The sequence below is a fragment of the Gigantopelta aegis genome, chromosome 7 (assembly GCF_016097555.1).
Source record: "Gigantopelta aegis isolate Gae_Host chromosome 7, Gae_host_genome, whole genome shotgun sequence".
NCBI classification, from domain to species: Eukaryota; Metazoa; Mollusca; class Gastropoda; order Neomphalida; family Peltospiridae; genus Gigantopelta; species Gigantopelta aegis.
Window position 1 is genome coordinate 8,740,428 of NC_054705.1, and position 25,496 is coordinate 8,765,923.

The following is a 25,496-nucleotide window of genomic DNA, read 5'->3' on the forward strand; positions in this document are numbered from 1 at the left end:
TCAGATGTGGAATATATTTATTTACACAATACATCTGTGATTGTACATAAATAATCGTACAAATATAACCTTTCGACGACCCAGCATCACCAAGCCACACGAATTCACACGCCTAACTCCTTTCAGTCATAACAGACCCCCCCCCCCCAAAAAAAAAAAAACCCCAAAAACCCCCCACCCCAAAACACCTATCCCCCACCCTCCCAACACAAACACCCCCTTCCCAAAAGAAACACCAACCGCCAAACCCCAACCCACCCACTAAAACAACAACAGTTTTATCAATGCCATGTAATTTGGAGAAGTTATAGTTAATATACATGTACGTGTGAAGTACTAAGAATCTAGGAATACGAAAATTAAAACATTCTTCTTTCATCGAATTCAAACCTCTCGTACCCAATATCGCTACAACCAACCCAAGTTGAAAATCTTGCAATGCAAGTAGACTTCAAAATAATTTCAGTAAAATATGAAAAATACAATTTCCATTTTTAAATTATTGTACAGCTGGCACTCAAGACATCACAAAAAGCCACGTGCGTACAAAATAAATACATCTAATTGCACTGTATGATCATGCTTGTGCATTCCGTGAAGCCAAGTTTCATATAAAATGGGATGAAATGACACCAAAATTGACTAACCTAGAACAGATCAATCTAAGTCCTAGATTTGTAATCACATTTGCTCATTCCTTAACTTTGATTTATTAATCTAATTAGAAAGAAAGACATTGGGCTAAATTTACAAAGCCTGTTTTTGTCTTACACACACATACAGGTAAGTACACATATTTACAATTCATTAAAAACACCATGGGTTAAACAAAAAAACAGGCTTCGTAAATTTGGCTCTTAAATATTTTGGTTCACACTGACCCAGAAATGCTATTGTTTCTTGGCAAAGTGAGCGTTTGTTGGTTATATTTTGCCATGAACCCTGCACACATACACATACAGTAACACATGATACTGAGATAAACAAGACATATGAAAATTAACAAACATTTCAGCTACAAAAGATGATGTAGACATAGACGGAATGAAATAAGCGATGCACAACCTTATGAAGCAAAGTAACTAATGACAACATCGCGTAATAGGCAATCCAGAAATGATCACACACTAATAAGAAATAAGAAATAATATTCAATATTGGGCCAAATTTACAAAGTCGGTCTTTGTTTCACATTATCATTTATGAAATATCGGCTTCGTAAATTCGGCCAATTGTGTTATCAGCCTTCGAAATTCAGATCACTTTGCGACAGCATTTCTGATTGCCATTACGAATTTTGATATCTATGTATCACATGCAGACAGCCAATATTTAACAAACTTCCTTTGCTTTCATTTTGATGCACCATTTTACCAACCAGTCAGAAGGTAGGCACTTTTTTAAAATTAGAAATGTTTAGAAGAATTTTAACTGACAAACTCTATTCTCCGTCATTCTGGTTACAACTTAGAGCAAACTACTTTCTTGTTTCAAAGCCATTTGTTAATTCCACAACTTAAATTCACACCCCCTCACCTTTTTATGTAATCATAACGTATTTTCCAATTTTATATTTAAAATAACATTAATATGAAATGTTTAACAAATAAGCCAAGCGATCGTTCAATAATTACATAATATTCTAAGGGAAGAGGGAGCATTACAAAATGTTAACTTGGGGAGGAGGGAGGTGGTGTTTGCCACGAGTTACAGGTTTTCAAAACAATTGTCTCATTTTTATTTATAAAGTAAAATGTAGCCAGTCATTGCCATTTTGGTTTTAGCGTTACAAAACATTACATGGGGGAAATGGGTAAAAAATATGACCGATTTTACATCACATAATTGTTGAACCGACCCCAACTGTATAACCTTACTACTAGAATGATACGTCAGAATACTGCAAACCAAATTTTCTTAAAGGATGACAAAGTTAACGTATGTAGTCTGTACAATTAATTGCTTGGAAATGTAAGTTCACAAACATATAATAAATAACCCGTGCCATATAACAGCATAATATGGTTAGTAGAAAACCATACAGGAAGTACATAAAACAACATCAACTGTTACTAAAATTAACTAAATTATCTATAAATAAAATAAGCAAAAAATGTGCACTCTATTACCACTTGGATTTTTTAAAAGCAGAAAAGCACTGCATTCAACATTTCATCCATGTTAAAGATTCTATTTTTAGACGCCACTAAATTCTCTTGAACATGTCAGTCTGTGCTCAAAAGCAGAAAAATCTCTAAAGTCACAATTTTATCCATTGTTTGAAACATTTTAGAATCCACAAATTTCACACGTTGATAATCCACAAAGATGCAACTCCGTAATGTTGTCTATCCGCAAAGATGTGTCTTAATAGTAAACAGATGATTTATGAGGGGGTTTTTTTCAATAGGAGAATTAAGAATTTTCGGGGACTCTTCCTGGTAAATCCAGAGGCACTTTAATCAAACAAAAGAAAACAAAAAACAAATGTTTCTCCGCCAGAAGAACAAAATGTCTAACATCGAAAACACAACAACAAACGAGATCCACGTGAATTGCTCCATTAAAAAACCCCAGAAAAAAACAGAAAGAAAAAAAGACATTTGGTTGTTTTTATCATCCACCAACAATATGAGATTTAAAAAAGTTGCCAACTGAATATAATAAATGTTTTCTCCTAAACGATGATCTCAGGAAGAGCCCCTAGGGAAAATTCCGCTGGTAGCTGTGGTCGATATTAGACGACGGCGTGATTTGAACCCACGGCAACTCCTGCCTCCGTTCATAGTTCGAGTCGGCAGTCGCTGTGGCTGAGTGTCTGTGTGTGGATTTCTTTGACCGAGTACTCGCCTTGCTGCGTATGCTCTGTCTGTCGGCGGCGTAGTACATGTTGGCCGCCGTGGTGTCGTCGTGGCTGTCCCTCATGGTGGTGTCATAGCTTGGTGGACGCTCCAGGGATGAGTAGTCGGCCATGTTCACGTTGTCGAACGTCTGGTGCTGGTTGTGGTGCTCATGGAATGCAGCGTGAGCAGGAGAACGGTAGCGCATCTTTACGAATTCAAGCTCGTCGTTAGCGGAAGTGGCTGTGAACAAAATATGAAAACAAAAATTAACAGAAAATATATAATGGCAAGCGAAGTGGCTACGAACAAAATATTTATAAAAAAATAAATAAAAAATTGAGGAATAAGCTCTGGTTTAATACAACACTAACTACTACATGTCTCAAATTACATAATACAGTTAAACCATCCAGCCCGGGAATTTAGTATGATTCCGTAAACTAAAATCCATAATTCCAGAAAAATCCTGAATAGCTAGGTAGCAACCTGCAGGGCACCAAGCTTTGCAGTTTAATACCTACAACTGTTGTTTTTTTGTGGTTTGTACATCTTTAGTAAATGCTGATTGAGGGTCTGAGGTGTGCAAACTTGGCACCACTGAGTATTCTGAAATATTCATGATGGTTGCAAAACTACATCAGTGGCAATATCTCAAATACTGGTACAAAACTATTAAATCCACATTTTAAAGATGTAAAAACCACAAAGAGCAATTGTGGATACTGAAATGCAAGCTGTGACCAAAAATTAGGGTTTGATAAGATAGACTAGCAGTTATTTTTCATCACTGTAAACTGCTTTTGTGTACCTACAACATACATGTTATTGTATGTAGGTATATTATCTCTATGTAAAGGAATGACATGACAGTATACCATTAACTAAAACCTACTTACAGTTCACAAATCAAAAACAAATATATAGCTCAAATCAACTCGTAATGTTTTAGAAATTAAGGGCCATCCATTCACTTTAAAAGATTATGCTAGCATGATCTCCCTCCCCAATACCTGCCCTACAGTTTGAAACCTCAGTAAAATGTTGGTAACTGTTAACAGCCATTTAACGGTTTACAGCAAACTAAAATAATTCAATTAAAAAGGGCTGGCCCATGTAAGAGGCTGTTCAACAATTATGTGATGCATAATTTGGCATTCTTATAACCCCCAACAGAGAAGATTTTGCTCAGTATCGCATTGTGATTCGCTAAGCAAGTTTCAGAGAATGCTATCAGGGTTTCTACCAGAGGGTAAAAAGGGTATGGCACCATACCCAAATTTCTGTGCAGATTTTTTTTTTTTAGTTAACCTTTTGACAAATTTATTTACTCTTATCATTACTGTGTGATTCTCTTAACCCTAACTCTAAACCTAACCCATTTTCTTTTTGAGGGAGACCCTCTATACCCCCTGTTGACTGGTTGCATTCAATTCCATAGTACCGGCCTCGGTGGCGTCATGGTTAGGCCATCGGTCTACAGGCTGGTAGGTACTGGGTTCGGATCCCAGTCGATGCATGGGATTTTTAATCCAGATACCGACTCCAAACCCCGAGTGAGTGTACCGCAAGGCTCAATGGGTAGGTGTAAACCACTTGCACCGACCAGTGTTCCATAACTGGTTCAACAAAGGCCATGGTTTGTGCTATCCTGCCTGTGGGAAGCGCAAATAAAAGATCCCTTGCTGCTAATCGGAAAGAGTAGCCCATGTAGTGGCGACAGCGGGTTTCCTCTCAAAATCTGTGTGGTCCTTAACCATGTCTGACGCCATATAACCGTAAATAAAATGTGTTGAGTGGTGCGTCATTAAATAAAACATTTTTTTCGTTAAATAAAACATTTCTTTCAATTCTATAGCGACATAGCCACAAATTTCTTTCTGGTAGAAACACTGTGCTATGGAAGTTTAAAACACGAACCAGCAATTGCTAATCAATTTTCAATTAGCCAGCAATATTGCTAATCAAAGAGTTTGATAACAAAATGTTCCCTGCCCCATAACATTTTGTAACATTAACACTGTACTACTTCTCTATAATTACGTGGCACTCGTCATTGTGATGTATTTTGACCAATACATGTATTATTGAATTTTCTGTTGTATTTATCTTTAGTTGGTTTGGTAATATAGGGATATATTGATAAAAGATAATTTGTTCTAGAACAAATATAGCAATTATTAATTGCATTTTACATCTTCATATATAACAATCAGATAACTGTTTTGTAAACAATCAACTTTTAACAAACACCTGTGTCTCCCATAACGTTTTTTAACACATCCCATGATACTCTTGCTCGCTCTAGAGCATTACGACAGAATTACAGAATTGTTGAATGGCCTCATAAGTACTTGCATGTGAGCTTTAAGTGGTAACTAGTGTGCATATTTTAGTTTAAGGATAAATGTGCGTAACTTGCCAATTGAACATTATCTGCAAAATAAGCAAACAAACTGGGATTAGATTAACATAAAAAGTTTTACATGCATGGATGGCCTGCATAAGGATAAAAATGTTCACCGAAAATTGTTAACAACTAGGATAAATTGCTCTCCTACCTTTATTTTTCGATACATTTTACCCACATTAAGTCCAGACAGAAATCATGAAAAAACCATTACAATGACACAGATTCCACATACTAAATGACAACTATGTGACCTATATCGACATCGCTGAGAACGCATAGGGCCGGCTGCCATTTTGCCTTTTTATGGAATACTCTCCAAGAGAGGTGGAAGGATAGGCTATGACTTAAACCAACAATGTCATAACATGTTATTATATAAAAGCAAACGTGATGACGTCATATTAAAAAAAATTAAAGTTTGTTTTCTTTAAAGACAACACTAGAGCACACTGATTTCATATTAATTATTTCACATACTTCGGAGGTTTTGACCCCTCTTGAAGAGTATTCCATAAAAAAAGTAAAATTGCAGATGGCAGAAAACTGCATGTATTTTGCCTTAAGCGATCTCAACAAAGTCAATACTGGTGACATCATTACGGTCTCATATGTAGAATCTCTGTCACTGTAATAAAAAAAAATTCACAACTTGTGTTTGGGCAAAAGTTGGGGGAAATGTAAAGGTAATTAAAGTTTATCATAGTTGTTAACAATTTAGTTAAAATTCTAGTTAATTTGGACAGTATAGATTCCCATACTCCATTCTCCACCAAATGTGAATGACTTTCACAACTACAGTAACTTCCTACAAATTACAGTAATAGTCTCCCTTGAATGACAAGGAAGGAATTGTTTTATTTAACTATGCACTCAACACATTTTATTTACAGTTATATGGCATCAGACAGATGGGTTAAGGACCACACAGATATTGAGAGAGGAAACCTTCTGTCGCCACTTCATGGAATACTCTTTTCAATTAGCAGCAAGGAATCTTTTATATGCACCATCCCACAGACAGGATAGTATATACCACGGCCTTTGTTACACCAGTTGTGGAGCACTGGCTGGAACGAGAAATAGCCCAATGGGTTCACAGACGGGGATTGATCCTAGCCCTTGAATGACAAATGCTGAAAACCCCTTTTTTTTTTTTTTTTATTAACATATCTAGCACAGATTAATAAACACTGCCTGCCATATATATATATATATATATATATATATATATATATATACATATACACATACATACATTGTTATTCATCTGCTAAATGAAATATGAATGAATGAATGAATGAATGAAGTGGCAGATCTAAGGGAGACCCGAGGGGCCCACCCCCACCCACACAGAGAATCTAAGGAATCCCTTTGGGAAACATTGTGGTCAGTGCCCCCCCCCCCCCCCCCAAAAAAAAATGATTTTCGGGATCTGCCACTGGAATGAATGTTTGAATGAAGCCCAACAAGGCTACTTTCAGTACATCTTGTAACTTTTTTGTTTTTAGCAGGTTGGTAACATTTGTTCATTTACCATATATTATACTGTAAAAAACGTTTTTAAAAAGGTGGAAAAGAATAAGAAAAAAGTAAGAAGAGCAATATGCATATCATGGTGTGGTTATTAATAAAAAATAACAAGATTTGGGTTTTTTAAAAAGCTGCCAGAATGCTGGCGGGAAAAACTGTATGATTCTCCATAAGCTTGCAGTCAACATTCGTTACAGATTATTGTTAACGCAGTATGCTGTTAATTTTGTTCAGCCAGCACGACACAGGCATTAAGTAATTTCTGAAAGAAGCTGAAAATACAAAAAAATGTGAAGTGGAAAGAGTGAACATTCCAAAAAGATAAGTGAAAAAGAAACAATACATGTCCGAACCTTTACATTTACTCAGGGCTACATCAGCCAGAAATAGTAAAGTATTTATTATATGTCATTAATTGGACATCATGGATTTTTTTTTTTTTTTTTTTTTTTTTTTTTTTTTTTTTTTTTTTTAGCTTAGAGTTCAAGTGTCAAGCGAAAAAGACAGATTAACAACTCTGTCCCAGGTCGGGCCACTGGCTATCCAGAGACGGGACCCAGGACAGACATGCTCGAAACTCTAGTGGTATATGAGCATGTTAACAATATACTGGATTGGAGATTAACAACTGATCTTGGGTAAATCTGGCTAAGCACCATTGTAAAATTTTCCAAACATCCCTTTATTTATTAAAGCTACCTCAGGATGAATAGCAGTTTTTAATAAATTGAACTCTCCATTTTCATCCTTAGAAAAGTTTGTTTTCAAGGTAGCTTTTGGGGTAGTTTTTGAAGTTTAAAAGATAATTTAGTAAAATGTTCTGCTCACCCAGAGCTAGTCGCGTTTTCCGATATTCTAGCCAGTCTTTGTATACCTAATGTATACAGGTAGGTCATTATAAACAAATTAGAAAGAAGCTGGTGACACAAGTTAATTCAACATATGCAATACATGAACAATGTGAAAATATGATATTATAATGTACTTTCTGATTTTCCACTAATCTTTAGCATTTTACAAAATCCAGATACAAAGGACTTTTTCCTCCATCTTTAACTTAATGTAAACTATCTGATATTACTCTGACTATGATGAGACTTCCCGCTATCTCCCCCAATTTGTACATTTCTGCATGTTAACTAATATTACATTTTTGCTAATTTTTAACAATTTGACATGTTTGTTTATTATAAATAGTCAGTATTAACTCAAATTAATTTTTACTAATCTAGAATTATAAAAATTAATTTTGAATATTAAAAACAAATTATGGCTATTTCTTCAGCTGTGAATTACCACAACTGACAAATGCTTCGTATACTGTACGTTTCTTCCAAATACAAATGTTTCCAAGGTAATCACCATATCTCACAACCACTGAGCTCTCTGAAAACAATAGTATCTAAAGCTAAACAAACCATACCCATCTAACAGTACCTACAGCAGAATAAACGTAAGGTCAAAAAACAGCAACAGGTGATTGTCATTAACAAAACAAAAACAAAAATTAATTTTGAAAACCAACAACATAATAATAAATAGCAAGAAAGGAAAACATTATCTGCAACACCAATCAAGAAATGCTCTACACAAACTGAAATGTGACAAACTGAAAGTTAGTTTTCAACATGCGGAATGGAACTGAAAATGTGAGATTTAAAAGGCACCACAAATAAAACCTTTTTATGTTTCAAAATTTAGACGTTTCTTGGTCATAGATAGGCTCGAGGTGCATATACGATGCTCGCAGTACGGCCCTATCGGCCGGGTTCGTGTCAAACCCGTGGATAATGATGACTGCAAAGAGAAACAAATTGGGGCAAAAGTTAAACAAGGGAGATAATTCTGACTGAAAAGAGAAACAAATCCGGGGAAGTTAAAAAAAGGTAGTAATACAACTGTACTGGCCTCTGAATATTGCTTGCGCAATAGTTTTGTTGGTGAACGCTAGGTCCCCCCCACCCACCCACCCACCCAAAGGTATTGTTTTTCGTAACCCAATTTTTTTTAATGCATTGTATTTAGCACATCATTCAGGTTTAACAACACCACTAGAAAGTTTGTTTTGTTTAACGATACCACTCGAGCACATTGATATTAATCAGCTACTGGAAGGAAGGAAAGGAAATGGTTTATTTAACAACACACTCAACACATTTTATTTATGGTTATATGGCATCAGACATATATGGTTAAGGACCACACAGATATTGAGAGAGGAAACCCGCTGTCGCCACTTCACGAGCTACTCTTTTCGATTGGCAGCAAGGGATCTTTTATATGCACCATCCCATAGACAGGATAGTACATACCATGGCCTTTGATGTACCAGTCGTGGTGCACTGGCTGGAGCGAGAAATAGCCCAATGGTCCCACTGGTGGGGATTGATCCCAAAACGACCTTGCATCAAGCAAGCGCTTTACCACTGGGCTAAGTCTTGCCCCATCATCAGCTACTGGATGTCAAACATTTGGTAATTTTGTACAGTGAAACCCCTCAAACCCGGACAGCCATGGGACCAAGAAAAAAGTCCAGTTTTGAGAGGTATTTGGTTTACAGAAGTTTATTATTTTAAGTTTATCATAAAGCGATAATTCAACATGTCCCAAGTAGATTCTAAAATGAAACACTGCTGACAATTTTTCCACCCAACCAAGCCAAACAATTTTACTCTTGGTTACTCTTTATTTTGTTAAATAAACTTTGCAAAGATGAAAAAAAAAAAACAGAAAACAAAAAGGGTTCAAACAATTGGAAAAATGAATTAAATTCCTAGTTGCTTTGCCGTTCATTTCGGTAATCGAGAGATGTACATGTAGGCTATGAAAAGGAGCTCAATTAAATTCGTAAGTTAATCTAACTTTGTAACAATCGAGCTCAGAATAAAGGGAGTACATGTGTTTCCTCCTGTTATTTAAACATCAAAACAGTGACACTGGAGCATGCGCACATGTAATTAGCTCTGTGTACGCAGTCACGTTATCGGCTGAGTGGGTATTAAAAGTATAAGTAATACAGTAATGATTGATGTCTGTATGACCGTCCAGTTTTCTGAGGTAAAATTTGCATTAAAGGAACACAATGGGATGGGATAATTTCGTCCGGTGCAGTTAAGAGGGGTTTCTGGTTTAGAGGGGTAAATTTTAGTGTTAAAAGATACACAAATCACGGGACCGTGTAAAATGTCCAGTTTTGAGGGAATTCCGGTTTTTGAGGGTCCAGTTTTGAAGGGTTTCATTGTAGTAGCAAGGGATCTTTTATATGCACCATCCCACTGACAGAACAGCAAATACCACGGCCTTTGATATACCAGTCTTGGTGTACAGGTTGAAATGAGAAATAGCCCAATGGGTCCACCAACAGGGATCGATCCTAGACCGACAGCTTTACCACTGGGCTATGAACCCTCACCCCCATAGTGATAACAGGTTATGCAGAAACCAAATGGGTACCCCAATTATTTTTTTTGCTAAACACAAATTGATTTTGCCAATTCTTAATTCCCAGAGGCCCACATTGGGAAATTTGCTTGAGTCTATTTATAGACCAGTGTTTCCTAATATGTTATTACTCAGAATTGCCAGTGACCGTAAAGGTGGTAGGGTGCAGAGTTCAAATCTCAATACGGACTAATCCACAAGTGAATTTTAACAGCTCAGGTGGGAGGTACAAAGGTCACTAATTTCTCTCGCACTAACCATTATAATCCCTGTTCTAAACACACAGCCCTGGGGCCTAATTCACTAAATTCTCGGAACTTTGTGATCTTGCAGTGCAATGCTAGAAGACTTGCAAAGAGGATGCTTTGTTGTCTAGCAGAGCCTAAGAGACCTTTGTGAATAAGGCCCAAGATAACTGAGGTGTGTGTCCAGGACAGTGTGTTTGCAACTGAAGTGTCTAAGAGCACACACAAATTGAAGAAAGAAAAGAAAAAGAAAAAAAAAAGAAGAGAAAAATAAACCCACAAAAACTCAAACAAAAACAGTGCAGTATCACAGATTTCAACATAATACAAGTATGAAACTAATGCAACACATTTTACACTTAGTTAAAACAATAAAGGGATACTGAAGAGCCTAACACATTTTTAACTATGGCCATTAGTATGTTTAATTTAGGTGTATAATGTTAACAGCAGAATCATGAAAAACTGAAGACATATGGGTACAATTTGTTGTGTGAGCGAGTGTCAACTTATGTTAGTGAAATAAAATCAGTTTAAAGACACCCCATCACATTACAGCTGCTAGTGTTTAGTGTCTAATGTAAGGTTACTGCAACTTGTGGTTTGGAGAGAGAGAGAGAGAGAGACAGAGACAGAGACAGAGACAGAGACAGAGAGAGAGAGAGAGAGAGAGAGAGAGAGAAAAACTCTTCTACAAACACAGATTACTCTTACCAACTAACAGCAAGAGGCTTTTTATATGCACTTTCTACAGAAAGGTCAGCACATACCAAGATATTTGAAATATCAAATGGTATAGAGTAAACCTTTCAGTTTTTATGCCACATCATATAAGTCATTTGACGCTAGCACAAACATCTAAATATTTCAAGCACTGAATTTTAACCAAAAGCAACCTTGAACAGCTTCAGAACCCCCACCCCCAGATAGCTTCACAGATTCAGGGCTCACCCTGTCCATTGCCAAATTAGCCAGTTGCTAATTTTCATACAAAGTGGCTAAAACAACATTTGTCTTTGGTTAATAAACATTTATTTGAATTACTCACTGTTGAATGATTTTCAAGGAAATACTAGATCATATGTGAAAATTATCTGAATCAAAATGATTTCCAGTGTGAGCCCTGCACCGTATGCCATTCATTTTTAAGATTTGGTATTAATTTAAAGTATTCAAACATTTACACCTAACATATAAAACCACCAGTTCAAAATACCATTTACACTTCATTACTTAAAGCTGCAATCTCAGTTCTATTTACACTTCATTACTTAAAGCTGCAATCTCAGTTCTATTTACACTTCATTACTTAAAGCTGCAATCTCAGTTCTATTTAACCTTCATTACTTAAACCTGCAATCTCAGTTCTATTTACGCTTCATTACTTATAGCCGCAACCTCAGATCTGTTTAACCTTTGTTACTTAAAGCTGCAATCTCAGTTCTATTTAAACTTCATTACTTAAGCTGCAATCTCAGTTTTATTTAACCTCCGTTACTTAAAGCTGCATTCTCAGTTTTATTTAACCTTCGTTACTTAAAGCTGCAATCTCAGTTCTATTTAAACTTCATTACTTAAAGCTGCAATCTCAGATCTTTTTAACCTTTGTTATTTAAAGCTGCAATCTCAGTTCTATTTACACTTCATAACTTAAAGCTGCATCTCACTTCTATTTAACCTTAATTACTTAAAGCTGCAATCTTAGTTCTATTTACGCTTCATTACTTATAGCTGCAATCTCAGATCTGTTTAACCTTTGTTACTTAAAGCTGCAATCTCAGTTCTATTTAAACTTCATCACTTAAAGCTGCATTCTCAGTTTTATTTAACCTCCGTTACTTAAAGCTGCATTCTCAGTTTTATTTAACCTTCGTTACTTAAAGCTGCAATCTCAATTCTTTTTAAACTTCATTACTTAAAGCTGCAATCTCAGATCTTTTTAACCTTTGTTACTTAAAGCTGCAATCTCAGTTCTATTTACACTTCATTACTTAAAGCTGCAATCTCGTTTCTATTTAACTTCATTACTTAAAGCTGCAATCTCCGATCTCAGTTCTATTTACACTTCATTACTTAAAGCTCCAATCTCAGTTCTCAACAACAGATCAAATGTTATCAACTACATCAATACATGAACAACATGGCTAGTTCTGGGAGAGCAGAAAGTTTCACACAATTATCTATTATACTTCTAACATTGCATAAAGCCAGTCATTTTCTAACACAATATCAATTATTACACTAAATTATTTCACCAAATTAAAATTTGCCATGTGTTTTATAAATGTGCAAATGACGAATTTGGCAAATCTCAGAGCTACATGTACTTGTAGCCCTGTTTAACAACCTATGTCTTGTCATTTCTTAATAATAATACACCATACAAACTAAGTATTTCATAATATCAGTGCACATTTATACGACATAGGAAGTGAATGGCGGTACTTCAACTTTACACAAACATTCTTCTAACCCTTGCCCCAACTGTTGGTGAACTGTCTGTCTGGAAATGGTCCAGCCAGGGGAGAAGGCATAAACCAAAGGAAGGTATATATCACAAGAAATGTAAACAAGATTATCTACTCTCGATGCGTAAATATTCATAAACATGTACACCGGCAATGGCAGCTTCAATGAATAATGGAAAACAAAAGTTACCCAGATACCACCACCAATGACATTCACTCTTATAGCAGCAAAAATGTAAAAAATAAGCACCTGAAAATAATAACACCTAGCTCACCACTGCCGGGAGGGAGGCGAGGGGGTGGGAGGCTGTTGGTGCGGATAGGTAGTAATGTAGCTATTTTACTCATCTTAGTTATTAGTGTCCCTACCATGCAGTGTCAAAATTTCATTTTTTTTTTTTTAAAGCTTACCTCTTAAAAGGTTTTTATTATTATTATTTTTTTTTTAATGTAAAAAAGCTTTTAATTTGTTTTTCAGAGTTTAAGCTATACCAAAATATTATTTCCATCAATTTGGCAATTTTTAAATAAGTAATATTTAGGCCAAGTACTTTTTGACTCAAGTCAAACAAAATGTAACAAGGAAGTATAAGACATTGTGCTTCTACTGTAGAACCGATGATGGTACATAAAGTATAACGATTAACACACCAGAAAATATTAACACAAGCTGCTTCTACTGTAGAATTCAAGCTTGAGAATAAAATTAAAATATTAACGCCCACATAAATATAGACAGGTTCTATTGTAGAATCAAAGCTCGGGACTTTAACCCTACTGTGTAAATAAAATGGGCTGTTTCTACCATAAACCTAAAAAGCACTGGATGGGAATGTGTCTATTGTAGAAATAAAACCCAAGAATACAATAAAAAGATTAATATAAAAATGAGACCAGCTCGTTTGTAGAATCGATCGAAGCTTGGGAATAAAAAAGAAAAAAGAAAAAGAGAGACTACAACCCTCCTATAAAATAAAACAGGCCGCTTCTACCACAGACCTAAAAAAGCGGTGGATGGGAATGTATCTTAAGGTAGAAATAAATCCCAGGAATAAAATATAGATTAACGCCCATATAAAAATGAGACAGGTTGTTTCTATTGAAGCTCGGAATAAGAAAATACAGACTTTGACCCTCCTGTAAAATAAAACAGACCGCTTCTACCAGACTTAAAAAGCAGTGGATGGGAGGAGTAAGAAAGAAGAACGCACCTGAGTTAACGAGATAGGTGTCAGTGCGGTCATGCTGTGGAAGATGGGACGAGGCGCTGTGTGGGGTTTGTGTTAGCCGACCACTCGAGGCTGTCGTTATACGACACATACGTCGGGAGGCACCAGCTGTCTCGAACCTGGACGGGTCGGTAGCGGAGGACAACACTCTCTTTGGGGCGGTTATACGTGATAGTAGACGCTATGTACTTACACGACTCATCTTCTTCTGTGTAAGCATAGATCGTCACACAAGACACGACAAAACCAAGGAGCTGAAACAACGAGAGTATAAACATATGAGCAAGTTTAACATAAATCATACCACAAGACACAAGCATGTGACACTTATATGAGTAATATGCACTTCTGTAAAATACAAGCATGTGACATATACAACTGATATGCTATTCTGTAATAAACAAGCACGTGACATATACAACTGATATGCACTTCTGCAATAAACAAGTATGTGACGTTTATGACTGATACGCACTTCTAAAAGATACAAGCATGTGACTAATACGACTGATATACACTTCCGTAAGACACAAGCATGTGACATATAACTGATATGCTATTCTGTAATAAACAAGCATATGACATATACATTTTAGTTTTTTTAGGTTTTTTTATTATGACATATACAACTGATATGCACTTCTGTAAGATACAAGTATGTGACATATAAGATTGATACACACTTCTGTAATAAAGAAGAATGTGAAATATACGACTGATATGCACTTCTGTAAGATACAAGCATGTGACATATACGACTGATATGCACTTCTGTAAGATACAAGCATGTGACATATATGACTGATATGCACTTCTGTAAGATACAAGCATGTGACATATATGACTGATACACACTTCTGTAAGATACAAGCATTTGACATATACGACTGATGTGCACTTCTGTAACATACAAGCATGTGACATATACAACTGATATGTACTTCTGTAAGATACAGGCATGTGACATACACGATTGATATGTACTTCTGTAATATACAAGCATGTGACATATACAATTGATATGTACTTCTGTAACATACAAGAATGTGACATACACGACAGATATGTACTTCTATAAGATACAAGCATGTGATATATACGACTGATATGTACTTCTGTAAGATACAAGCATATGAAAACACTAGTGAAAGTTCGACTCACAGAAAAGAGACACTGTACTGAAGCGTGGATGACCTCCACGTAGTAGTACTGCAGAATACACCCCTCGACGAACTGCTCTGGGGGGATCGGCCGGCTCGACTCCGGGCTGATGTCGTCCAGCCACGTCGAGTTGGTTACCTGGCAACCAACACCGTGTTCCAGCCACCAACTCTTTGTCTTGGTGCCGATTGTTAAAATATATAACTCTTTATCCTGAAAGAATTAAGTTAAAAAATATATATATTTATACAACTCTTTATCCTGAAAGAAGAGATGTTAAAATATATATAACTCTTTATCCTGAAAGAAGAGATGTTAAAATATATATAACTCTTTATCCTAAAAGAAGAGATGTTAAAATATATAGGTATCTCTTTATCCTGAAAGAAGAGATGTTAAAATATATAGGTAACTCTTTATCCTGAAAGAAGAGATGTTAAAATATATATAACTCTTTATCCTGAAAGAAGAGATGTTAAAATATATAGGTAACTCTTTATCCTGAAAGAAACTCTAGTAGAAGTTAAAATTTTATTTGAACACATACAGGTTAAAATATACAACTCTTTGTTCTGCAACAAAATTGCAAGCATGAAGATTGTGTTAGTGAATCACTTGCACCAATCTAGTTTTATATGGAATCTATTCGTCATTCAGGCATTAAACACAAGATACCAATTACTTGTCTTAACATGTTATGCAAAATTAAATGGATCACAGGTACCTACACTGGGTATTTTATGTGTAAAATAAAAATAAAGTCAGGGCTCACCCGGTTTATTTCCATGTTAGCCAACGGCTAAACAAAGAGGCTACAACATTTAGTCTTTGGCTGTTTAAAACTTTAAAAAATTAATCACATTTTAATAATTTTCCAGAAAATGCTCTAGTTATCTGAAAATTGGCTAAACCAAAATTTGTCCCAGTGTTATCCCTGTAAAGTATTATAATTTTTGAGGAGTTCATTTACAGTAAAGCAAAACTGATGTTAAATACACACATTTATCAGACATTCATGTATAGCACATTGGTTTTACAAAATGTACTTACCCGACGTAGCACGCCAACTTCTAAGTAAATACATATAACAAATAAATTCCATCCCAGCCACAGCAATGTCCATACAGTGTACTGTAAGATAGAACAAAAATAAATAAATAATAAAACATTTAAAAAAATACATATCAACATGGATATGTTCTCTGCACAATGTACACACTATAAAAGGACATATTTTAAACTGGCTCGAATTCCATCAGGTAGTTCGACCTAACCATTTGGTTAAAATCATTGAAGTAATTCAGGATTTCTTTTTTGGTTTAAGCGTTGCAGTGTATTCAACCCTTCCGAGTTCGACCCAATGAGATTCTACTGTTAATAACATTTCACTTATTATTTTCACAAAAACAGTTACTTAAAATTAAATGGGCCTCCATGAAAAAATAACAACTGAAAATACACAAACCCAAATTCTATATTGATGGAAGCAGGGAACATTTTGTTTTCAAAATCTTGATTAGCGATACTGAACAAAATGTTTCCTGCCAAGTTCCTGGCTGTATACTGTTATAAGAAATTTGTATGTAAAATATTTGAAGTCGTATGTATTGTATCTTTGAAGCCCTCCAAATCACACCACAAACCTCAACTGTGAAATAACAAGTCTGAAATTCAAACACTTGTCTGGGTAAAAATGTTCTCTGTAAGTCAATGGGACGCAGTTTTCACACATTGTGCTTGTGAAATAAACATTTTAACTTGAGCATTACAAGTGAAAATGAGCACAGTGTTAAAACGGTACCCTGCTGGTGCCAAGTTGAGGGGATATTGCCGTAGCAGGGTTTCTTCTAGAGGAAACCCTCTGCATTGCAACCGATTTGGTTGCATATGTCATTTGGCGACTAAAAGATTTCATAGTATATATATATATATAAATATACAAGTATGCGTCATCTGGCTCCTAGATGGAAAAGTTAACAGAGGGCTGAGAATGTACAAAGGATAAAATTATGTACCCTAACTCTTGGAAATTAATGGATAAATTTCTAAAGTTTTATAAAGATTATAGTAAGAAAACAGCTGTTTAAAATTTATCAAAGTACATGAAAGGCAGTGTCCAGTTTAAAAAAAAAAGTGAACTCCATAACCGCCAAGTAGATCTGTCTTGTTTATTAGTACTTTAGTACAGTACATACCCTCAAATTAGTTACCGATAGAAAAGCTGCTTAGGACAATTTGAGAGCGGACAAAACCTGTCGTCCATGGCTTACCCTACCCACTGTCTAATTAGCCTTTAATATTTTTTATACAAACTAGTTACAACATTTAGTATTCAAATGGGTAAAAACACTTTGTAAACATTAGCCACTTTTTAAAAAACATTCTCAAGGAAATATATTCTACATAAATCTGAAAACTGGGCTAAACCAAAATTCTTCGCTATGTGAGCCTGGGTCTTCCCTTACTATTGAGCTTGTGATTGTGTTATATACTTTAATTTCATAATGCTCTAATTTAGTCCAAAATACATCTCAGAGGTCTTAATTTTTCACACACTATACCACACCCTCCACTCATCCAGTGCTATATTATTTCCAGCAGGCCATAGGTTTTTTTTAGCAGAGAACATTCTGTTTTCAAAATCCTGATTAGCCATATTTCTGGTCAATTGAAAATTGCTTAGTGACTACTGTTTACTGGGACATTCCTGACATTCTTTTGACATGCTGTTTTTAAAAAGTAGCAGAAGCCCACATTTTACTTTCCATCTCGAGCCTGTATAATATTAAGAGGTCTGTTCATACAGTAAGTGTTCATACATATAATCACATTGAGCATCTTAGCTGGAGTTTTTTGTTTTTTTACTACTTGGTTTTCAAAACATGCTGTAGGATATTTATACATGAGCCGATAAGGCTGTATCAATAACCACACTTAAAAGGGTGAAATACAGGTAATCACCATGCCGCGACTGCCAGGTCAAAAGTGCATTTGGTGCAGGAAGTATAAAACGGCACTGAACCGTGACAGCTATGCACACACAAAATGTACCCACAGAGCTCCATTGAATTAGCCCACTATCAGATATTTCACAGCCAATTATTAACTTACGTGTTAGAGGAACATGCCAATATGCACATGTACATGAGGGAACAGTAAAGTCAGTTAGCAAACCGTTATGTTCTTAATGAAGCATTACTAAAACATATCAGCTCTTTCTCCAACAGTTTAACTTTTTCACCAGTGCAATGTGCTGTGGTAATATAGGGTTTGAACTTAATAATTTGTCGCCTCCGGCAATTAAAAAATAATAATAATGATGTTGGTGATGGAACGGTTTGTCGCCTCTGGCAATTAAAAAACAAAAATGATGTTAGTGATGAAACGGCCCACCAACGACAATTTTGAACTTGCCTATAGCAATTTTTTGTTAAGTTTCTTTTGTAGCAAATAAAGATGACTGAAAGGTTATTTTGCTGTGTGTAGATATATTTCAAACGTACAATTGTTACATACTGACAGATAATGTACACAAAGTGTATACTTTTTGCTGTTCTTATATTAATTAATCATCGGCTATTGGATGTCAAACATTTGGCAATTCCGACTCATATAGTCAGAGGAAACCCGCTACAACTTTCCTAATGCAGCAAGGGATCTTTTATATGCACTTTCCCACAGACAGGATAGCACATACCACAGCCTTTGATATACCAGTTGTGGCGCACTGGCTGGAACGAGAAATAGCTCAATGGGCCCATTGACAGGGATCGATCCCCCACTGACCGTGCAACAAGCGAGCGCTTTACCACTGGGCTAGCCTATGTCCCGCCTTTGTTAGCACAAAACTGCTGTTGGTGATGCTCCTGACATACAGCAATAACGACAACAGTTTGAGCTCTGTAATACCCAAGCTAGTGATGTCCCAATGACCGATTATAAATGAAAATAAATCAGTTTGGCTCCACTGATACATGGATGTGATGATCAACTGTAAAAATCCACAATTGATTGTGTTGGAAAATAAATCAGTTTGGCTCCACTGATACATGGATGTGATGATCAACTGTACAAATCCACAATTGATTGTGTTGGAAATTTGAATTGTAATTGTTCCTCCAGTTTAGATGATGGAATTGATGCAACTATTTTGAGGCGTATGTTGGTGTTCATGTGTACAAAAAGACATTAAAGACAATTAATTTTTTTGTTGCAAAATTAGCAATTTATAGGATCTACTTTGATAAACATGACAATATGTGCTTGGTCCTTCTTATTAAAATCCATATGTTCATATAATTCTAACCAATTATTTATGTAATGGAAAGTTTACAGAAACCCACCATTATTTTCAACAAAATATCAATCAATACATGAAATTATTTCGCCAAATTAAAATAAAATTTGCCAGATGTTTAAAATTCGCAATTGGCAAATTTGGCAAGTGCATGGCACAATATTTCACGCGAACCGCCGTTCTGTTCGCGTGTCAGTTACGCAAAATTAAATTTATGCGAACCGCAAATCGGTTACGTCATGATCTGTAAACGTTCAGAAATTAAAACTTGCAATCTTCACAATTACAGGAAGTTTATTCATGCAGACATACTACTGGTATTCCGACAAATGTTTTAGACTGATTTTTTAGATACTTGATGCGCAGCAAACCAGTAAACATCGTTATATTGCAACAGTTGTAACTTGTGACCAGTCTACAGTTTTAAATTTTTTTTAAAGAAATGTGCTCGGACCACTTGTAGACATAATATTGGATTGGCTATAATTTTACATATGTTAAAAACAGTTTTAACGTAAACAGGAATCTAAAAGTGTCACAAAAATTGAACAATACTAACATTGCATAATGAGCTTTAAAAACCCCACATTTGGAACGTCACTGTAGTATATAAGTACAATCGATGAAGTGAAAGTAGCATAGCCACCGCAAATCGCAAAAAGGAATCCCTACAAATGAGTATTTATTTATTTCAAAGGCATAGCGCTCATTACGCACAGTACGTAATGCAAAAACAAAATCCGGGAATAAGTCGAGGCTGTCTGTAATTGTTCTATAAAATATCCTCTTAAAATTGATTCCTAAAAAGATTTTTAAAAATGTATCTACAGGCGTCCTGAGTTTTAAAATTTTCACAGAGGGAGGCCCCCCGAATCTCCCCACTCGGGCACGCCTTTGGCGTGCTTAATTCTAAGAAAATTTCTGGCTACGCCCCTGTATTTTGTTTCAGTACTGGGGCTAATACTCAGTTCTTTTATAATATTGTTAACTTTAGCAACCATTAAAGACATTTTCTTTTCTTTTTTTTTAAATGTTTTCTTTTGGATTTGTTTTAACTTTGTTTCAACTAAAAACTATGTATTTAAAATATAATTTCAACGTAATTTTGAGGTAACCGATCAGATAACCCATGGGTTACGCAAATATAATTCACGTAACCGAACAATTGGTTATCTAGGTAAAAACCACGTGAACCGACTTCCGGTTACCTCAGATTTCGAAATATTGTCCCCTGCAAGTGGCAGAGCTAGCGAGTGGAGGGTATGGGACAGTGTGTGGGAAATTAGCATGTCTGAGATGTATTTTAAGAGCATTATAAAATTAAAATTAAAATATAACAAAATCAGAAGAGCCTCAGAAAATTGAAAATGTATAGGATATTAAATGAACTTCCATTTCGTATCATGTTTATGTCCCTCATAAAATCATTTTCAGTTGTCATGAGCTTTAGCGAGTGACAATATAAGTTGTAGAAGCATCTCTCGGGGTATTTGGCTTTTTATGTACCCTCTGTGTGTTCTTTTACCCCGAGCCGAAGGTGAGGGGGTAAAAGAACACAGAGATGGTACATAAAAAGCCAAATACCCCGAGAGATGCTTCTACAACGAATTTATCTTGCCGACATGTTAAACCATATAGCCAAATAATCAAAATAACGCCAGACAATAATTGTTAACAATTTATTAACGGAGCCGTACCACGCGGACGCGAACGAAACCACTTGCCAGTGACGAAAAATAGTTCCATCGATAAACAAGTTTTTAACTTCAAATGTTTGTAATACGAAATTGTCTGAAACAGATATTAACAAAATTTAAAAAAAAAAAAAAAAAACGCAACTGTTGCTAATTGCGCATTAATACAATAACACCATGACCGTAATTAGGTGGCCGAGTTCAACATTGCAGCTTTTAAAAGTATTGAAATAGTGTATTTTATAGTAAAAATAAAATTAATTATGTATACTTGATTGATTATCAATGTTATTTATAATCTAATTATTGCTTTAGCATTAACTGGGGCGGCTGGAAACTGTTAGAAATTATAGACAGGGTATAAGAGAATTTGACTCCGCCCACAGGGGGATAAGGGATTTGTCCAACGGCAAACAACCAATGAGATTAAAGAATTTTACATGAAGGCGAGATAATGAAAATTATTTCACGAGGGACATAAACATGATACGAAATGGTAGCGACTTTAATATCCTATTTATTACCCATAATGGATTTTAATTTATATCACTCAACTCGTTTGCTTGATGTTCCTGTAAGGTTGTAGTGCGTCAATCGATGGCGTCATTGTGTGATGTCGAAGTGTTACATCTCACTTGGGGTTCTAGTGGGACATAACACTTTGATATGAACCAAGACATGTTTAACCATATAGGTAATAAAAGATGATCTCACATATATCTATCTCTTAAAAAATTACCTGTGATTTTTGGGGGGTAATTTTAGCAAGTGAATTTTTATTTCACCTGCCAAGTAACTGTTGTATTGTACCAATCTTGAATAAGACAATAACATTTCAGTCTGAAAATACTTACAACAATAATAAAGCGTGGTCGGTACTGACATGCACCGAACAAGCCGATGATAATACAGACGAGTTGGAAGAAGTTGCCGATGATCGGCGCCCACATAAAACCCAGGAAGTCAAACACCTGTCTCTCAACTGTACTGACCTGATGGAAAAAAGAAAACAAAAAAAGAAAACATTTTTGTTAAAAAACATCACATTTTCACTACCGGTAACTGAGGCAGATTAATGCATATGTTATAATAATACAAATTTTAAAATTAAGCCTTCAAAAGGCAATGTTATAGTTAACAATAAACATTTTTGAACATGAAATGATCAATATAATATTTCTGATGTCTCGCAAAATTTGTTTGAGCAAATGAATGGTTATAATACAGTAAATGGATTTGATTAAAAATACATGATGCCTTCAATGTTTTACTAACATGACTTCCAGAAATATAATTAAATAAAGGCCTTAGATAGCTGGCAAAATGGCACGCTTTTCTTTTTTTTCTGTGGAAAATTGGCTCAAGTCACCTAACCTGGACATCTTTCCACTTCTTGAAGAATATTCCAATAAAAAAAAATTGAAATGACAGCTGCCAAAAACTAGAATGTTTATTGCCCTTGGAAATCTTAGCAGAGTCAATATTTATAGATGACATGAATACCAGTGAAATAAACAGTTTGTCTGTGTCCACACAAGTAAAAATCTGCCCGGACAAACAAAATGTACCTTAATGGTTGTCCAGTGCACAAGTCAAAATGTTCAATGCAGTTTCATTTTGAGCAACCAAAAACATCATCCTTGTACTCAAATAAAAAAAATTAACAACACCACTAGAGCACACTGATTTATTAATCAGCAGCTATTGGATGTCAAACATATGGTCATTTTGACACAATCATAGAGAAGAAATTTGCTACATTTTTTCATTAGAAGTAAGGGATATTTTATATGCACCATCCGACAGGATAGCATATCCTTTAATATACCATTATTACCAATTGTGGTGCATTAGCTGGAACGATAAATAGCCCAATGGGCCTACCGACAGGGATTGATCCAAGACCCGACTGTGCACCAGGTGTGCAGTTTACCACTGGGCTACGACCATTTATGTGGACAAGTGAAAGTAGATTTTTTGAATAGTAGATGCATTTGTGTGGTGAACTAGAGAAAAATTCTGCTTATTTCTATCACTGATTACATTCTTAGTGCTTCTAGTATGTGGAATCTAGGGCTTGAAACTTGCCAAAAAATAATAATGGATGTTGGTAAATTATGGTAAGAGAACCACAAGCAAAATTTTGACATGGAATACAAATATTAATAGTGGATCATGTTATAGCTCCAAAGAAGATTGCCAACATATTATTATTTGTTCAAATAACACCTTTATTTTTTTAATATTTAAGTCGCCCAAATGGGATATTGGTTGCATTTGACTTGGAAATCTGTATCATTGTAATGTTTTTTTATTCACAATTTTTGTCTTAACTAAACGTGAGTAATTTATTGTAGCTGTTAACTATGTGGCTCGGGGCAGGATTTAGCTCACAGTCAGTTGAGCGCTCGCTTGAGGTGCTTGCGTCGCAGGATCGAACCACCTCAGTGGATCTGTTCAACTGATTGGGTTTTTTCTTGTTCCAACCAGTGCACCACAACTGGACAAAGGCCGTGGTATGTGCTTTTCTGTCTGTGGAAAAATGCATATAAAAAATCCCTTTCTGCATTAAGAAAATGTTGCGGGTTTTCTCTATTGACTATGAGTCAGAATTACCAAATGTTTGACATCCAATAGCCGATGATTAATAATCAATGTGCTCTAGAGGTGTCGTTAAACAAAACAAACTATGTGGCTCTGACTGCATGTGACATGCAAATAAAAATATAATTCTCATAATTTTCTGTGGCCTGTTTAGCTAACGCTTTTAACTTCTTAAACTGCGGGCTAGACAAGAATGAAAGGATGTTGCTACTTTAAGTTTAATGAAATTATAAAAACACAAATTACATAATACATGAAATAAACATTTAGAACTCATATCCAATGCTATCTTAAGAAATACTGAATACATATGTCTCTATTTATCAAACTGTCTCCAAAATCAGGGTGCAATACGCATGACTCACTACCAAAATGTCATCATGGTAGTGCACCACTGAGTCTGACATACAAACAGTAGATTACGCTACGGTACCCGAACTTACCAGTTGAATTAAAAACAACACCACCAAGGCGGTGTGTAAAGATCTCGTGAAACACTTATCTGAAGTGTCCACCATTTTGTTGGTTAAGTTACATCAGCTGTATCCGCCGGCATTTCTTATAATTTTTCTAAAATATTCTAAAACTCTTCGCTAGCCTACATATTTTCCGATTCTTTTTTCCTCCATGGCGATTTACAAAATGTCAAGGCGTGCGACAAAATAGGTCCTTGCTAACTCAAGTTGCACGTCATTAATGATATATTTTATTAACTATTTGTTACAAATTATACGCTACAATATTTATTTCTATGTTTAATCGAATACATATATATTTAACGTTTGCTATTTTGTGAAACAACAAAAAACATCCGATGAATGTTTTCTGCGATAAGCGTATGAATACAAGGGAAGCCATTTCACGAACTACGAATTATGTCAACACTGAAGAAAAAAACAAATTCAAATACCACGACCTCCCAAAAATATACCGGTGAAAATAAAAGTGATTTTATATTGATTTAGATCACATCTGTATGGAGGGAAATAATAGAAAACTACAATGTACTGTATCCGTCATCTTATAAGCCTTGGCCTATGACAACTTTGCAACAAGGAATTTGACATTTTACGGGGCGGGGCACATTGATGTAGTGATGGGGTCAGGGCGGACTGTGGTTTGTTGTCGTGTTGTCAGGTGTACCAAAAACCCAAATATTGACATTTAAACCATTTAAGAAAATGAAAAATAAATAATCATATATTTTAAAATCCTCGTCCATTCATTGAACACGTTGAAGCAAAATAGAAAGAGTTAGTTTGTTTTGTTCAACAACACCACTAGATCACATTGATTTATTAATCATTATTTAATCACAATCGGCTAGCTATTGGATGTCAAACATTTGGTAATTTTGACATATAGTCTTAGAGAGGAAACCCGCTACATTGTTCCAATGGTACCAAAATATATTTTATATGCATCATCCAACAGACAGGATAACCTTTGATATCATTGTTATATGATTTAGTTTCTGGGGGTGAGACGAAAGAAAGAAAGAAGTGTTTTATTTAACGACGCACTCAACACATTTTATTTACGGTTATATGGCGTCAGACATATGGTTAAGGACC

General features: G+C 35.4%; 1 protein-coding gene across 1 annotated transcript; it reads right to left on the minus strand.

Moving 5' to 3' along the window:
* On the minus strand, window positions 1–24,540 carry LOC121378135 (sodium/potassium-transporting ATPase subunit beta-1-interacting protein 3-like). The gene is made up of 6 exons (XM_041506238.1): window positions 24,366–24,540; window positions 22,173–22,310; window positions 16,378–16,458; window positions 15,328–15,540; window positions 14,360–14,420; window positions 1–3,083 (listed from the first exon to the last, which is right to left on the minus strand). Exons 1-6 carry the CDS (start codon window positions 24,438–24,440, stop codon window positions 2,704–2,706), a joined length of 948 nt encoding a protein of 315 aa, XP_041362172.1. The 5' UTR covers window positions 24,441–24,540; the 3' UTR covers window positions 1–2,703.
* Window positions 24,541–25,496: the final 956 nt, after the last annotated feature.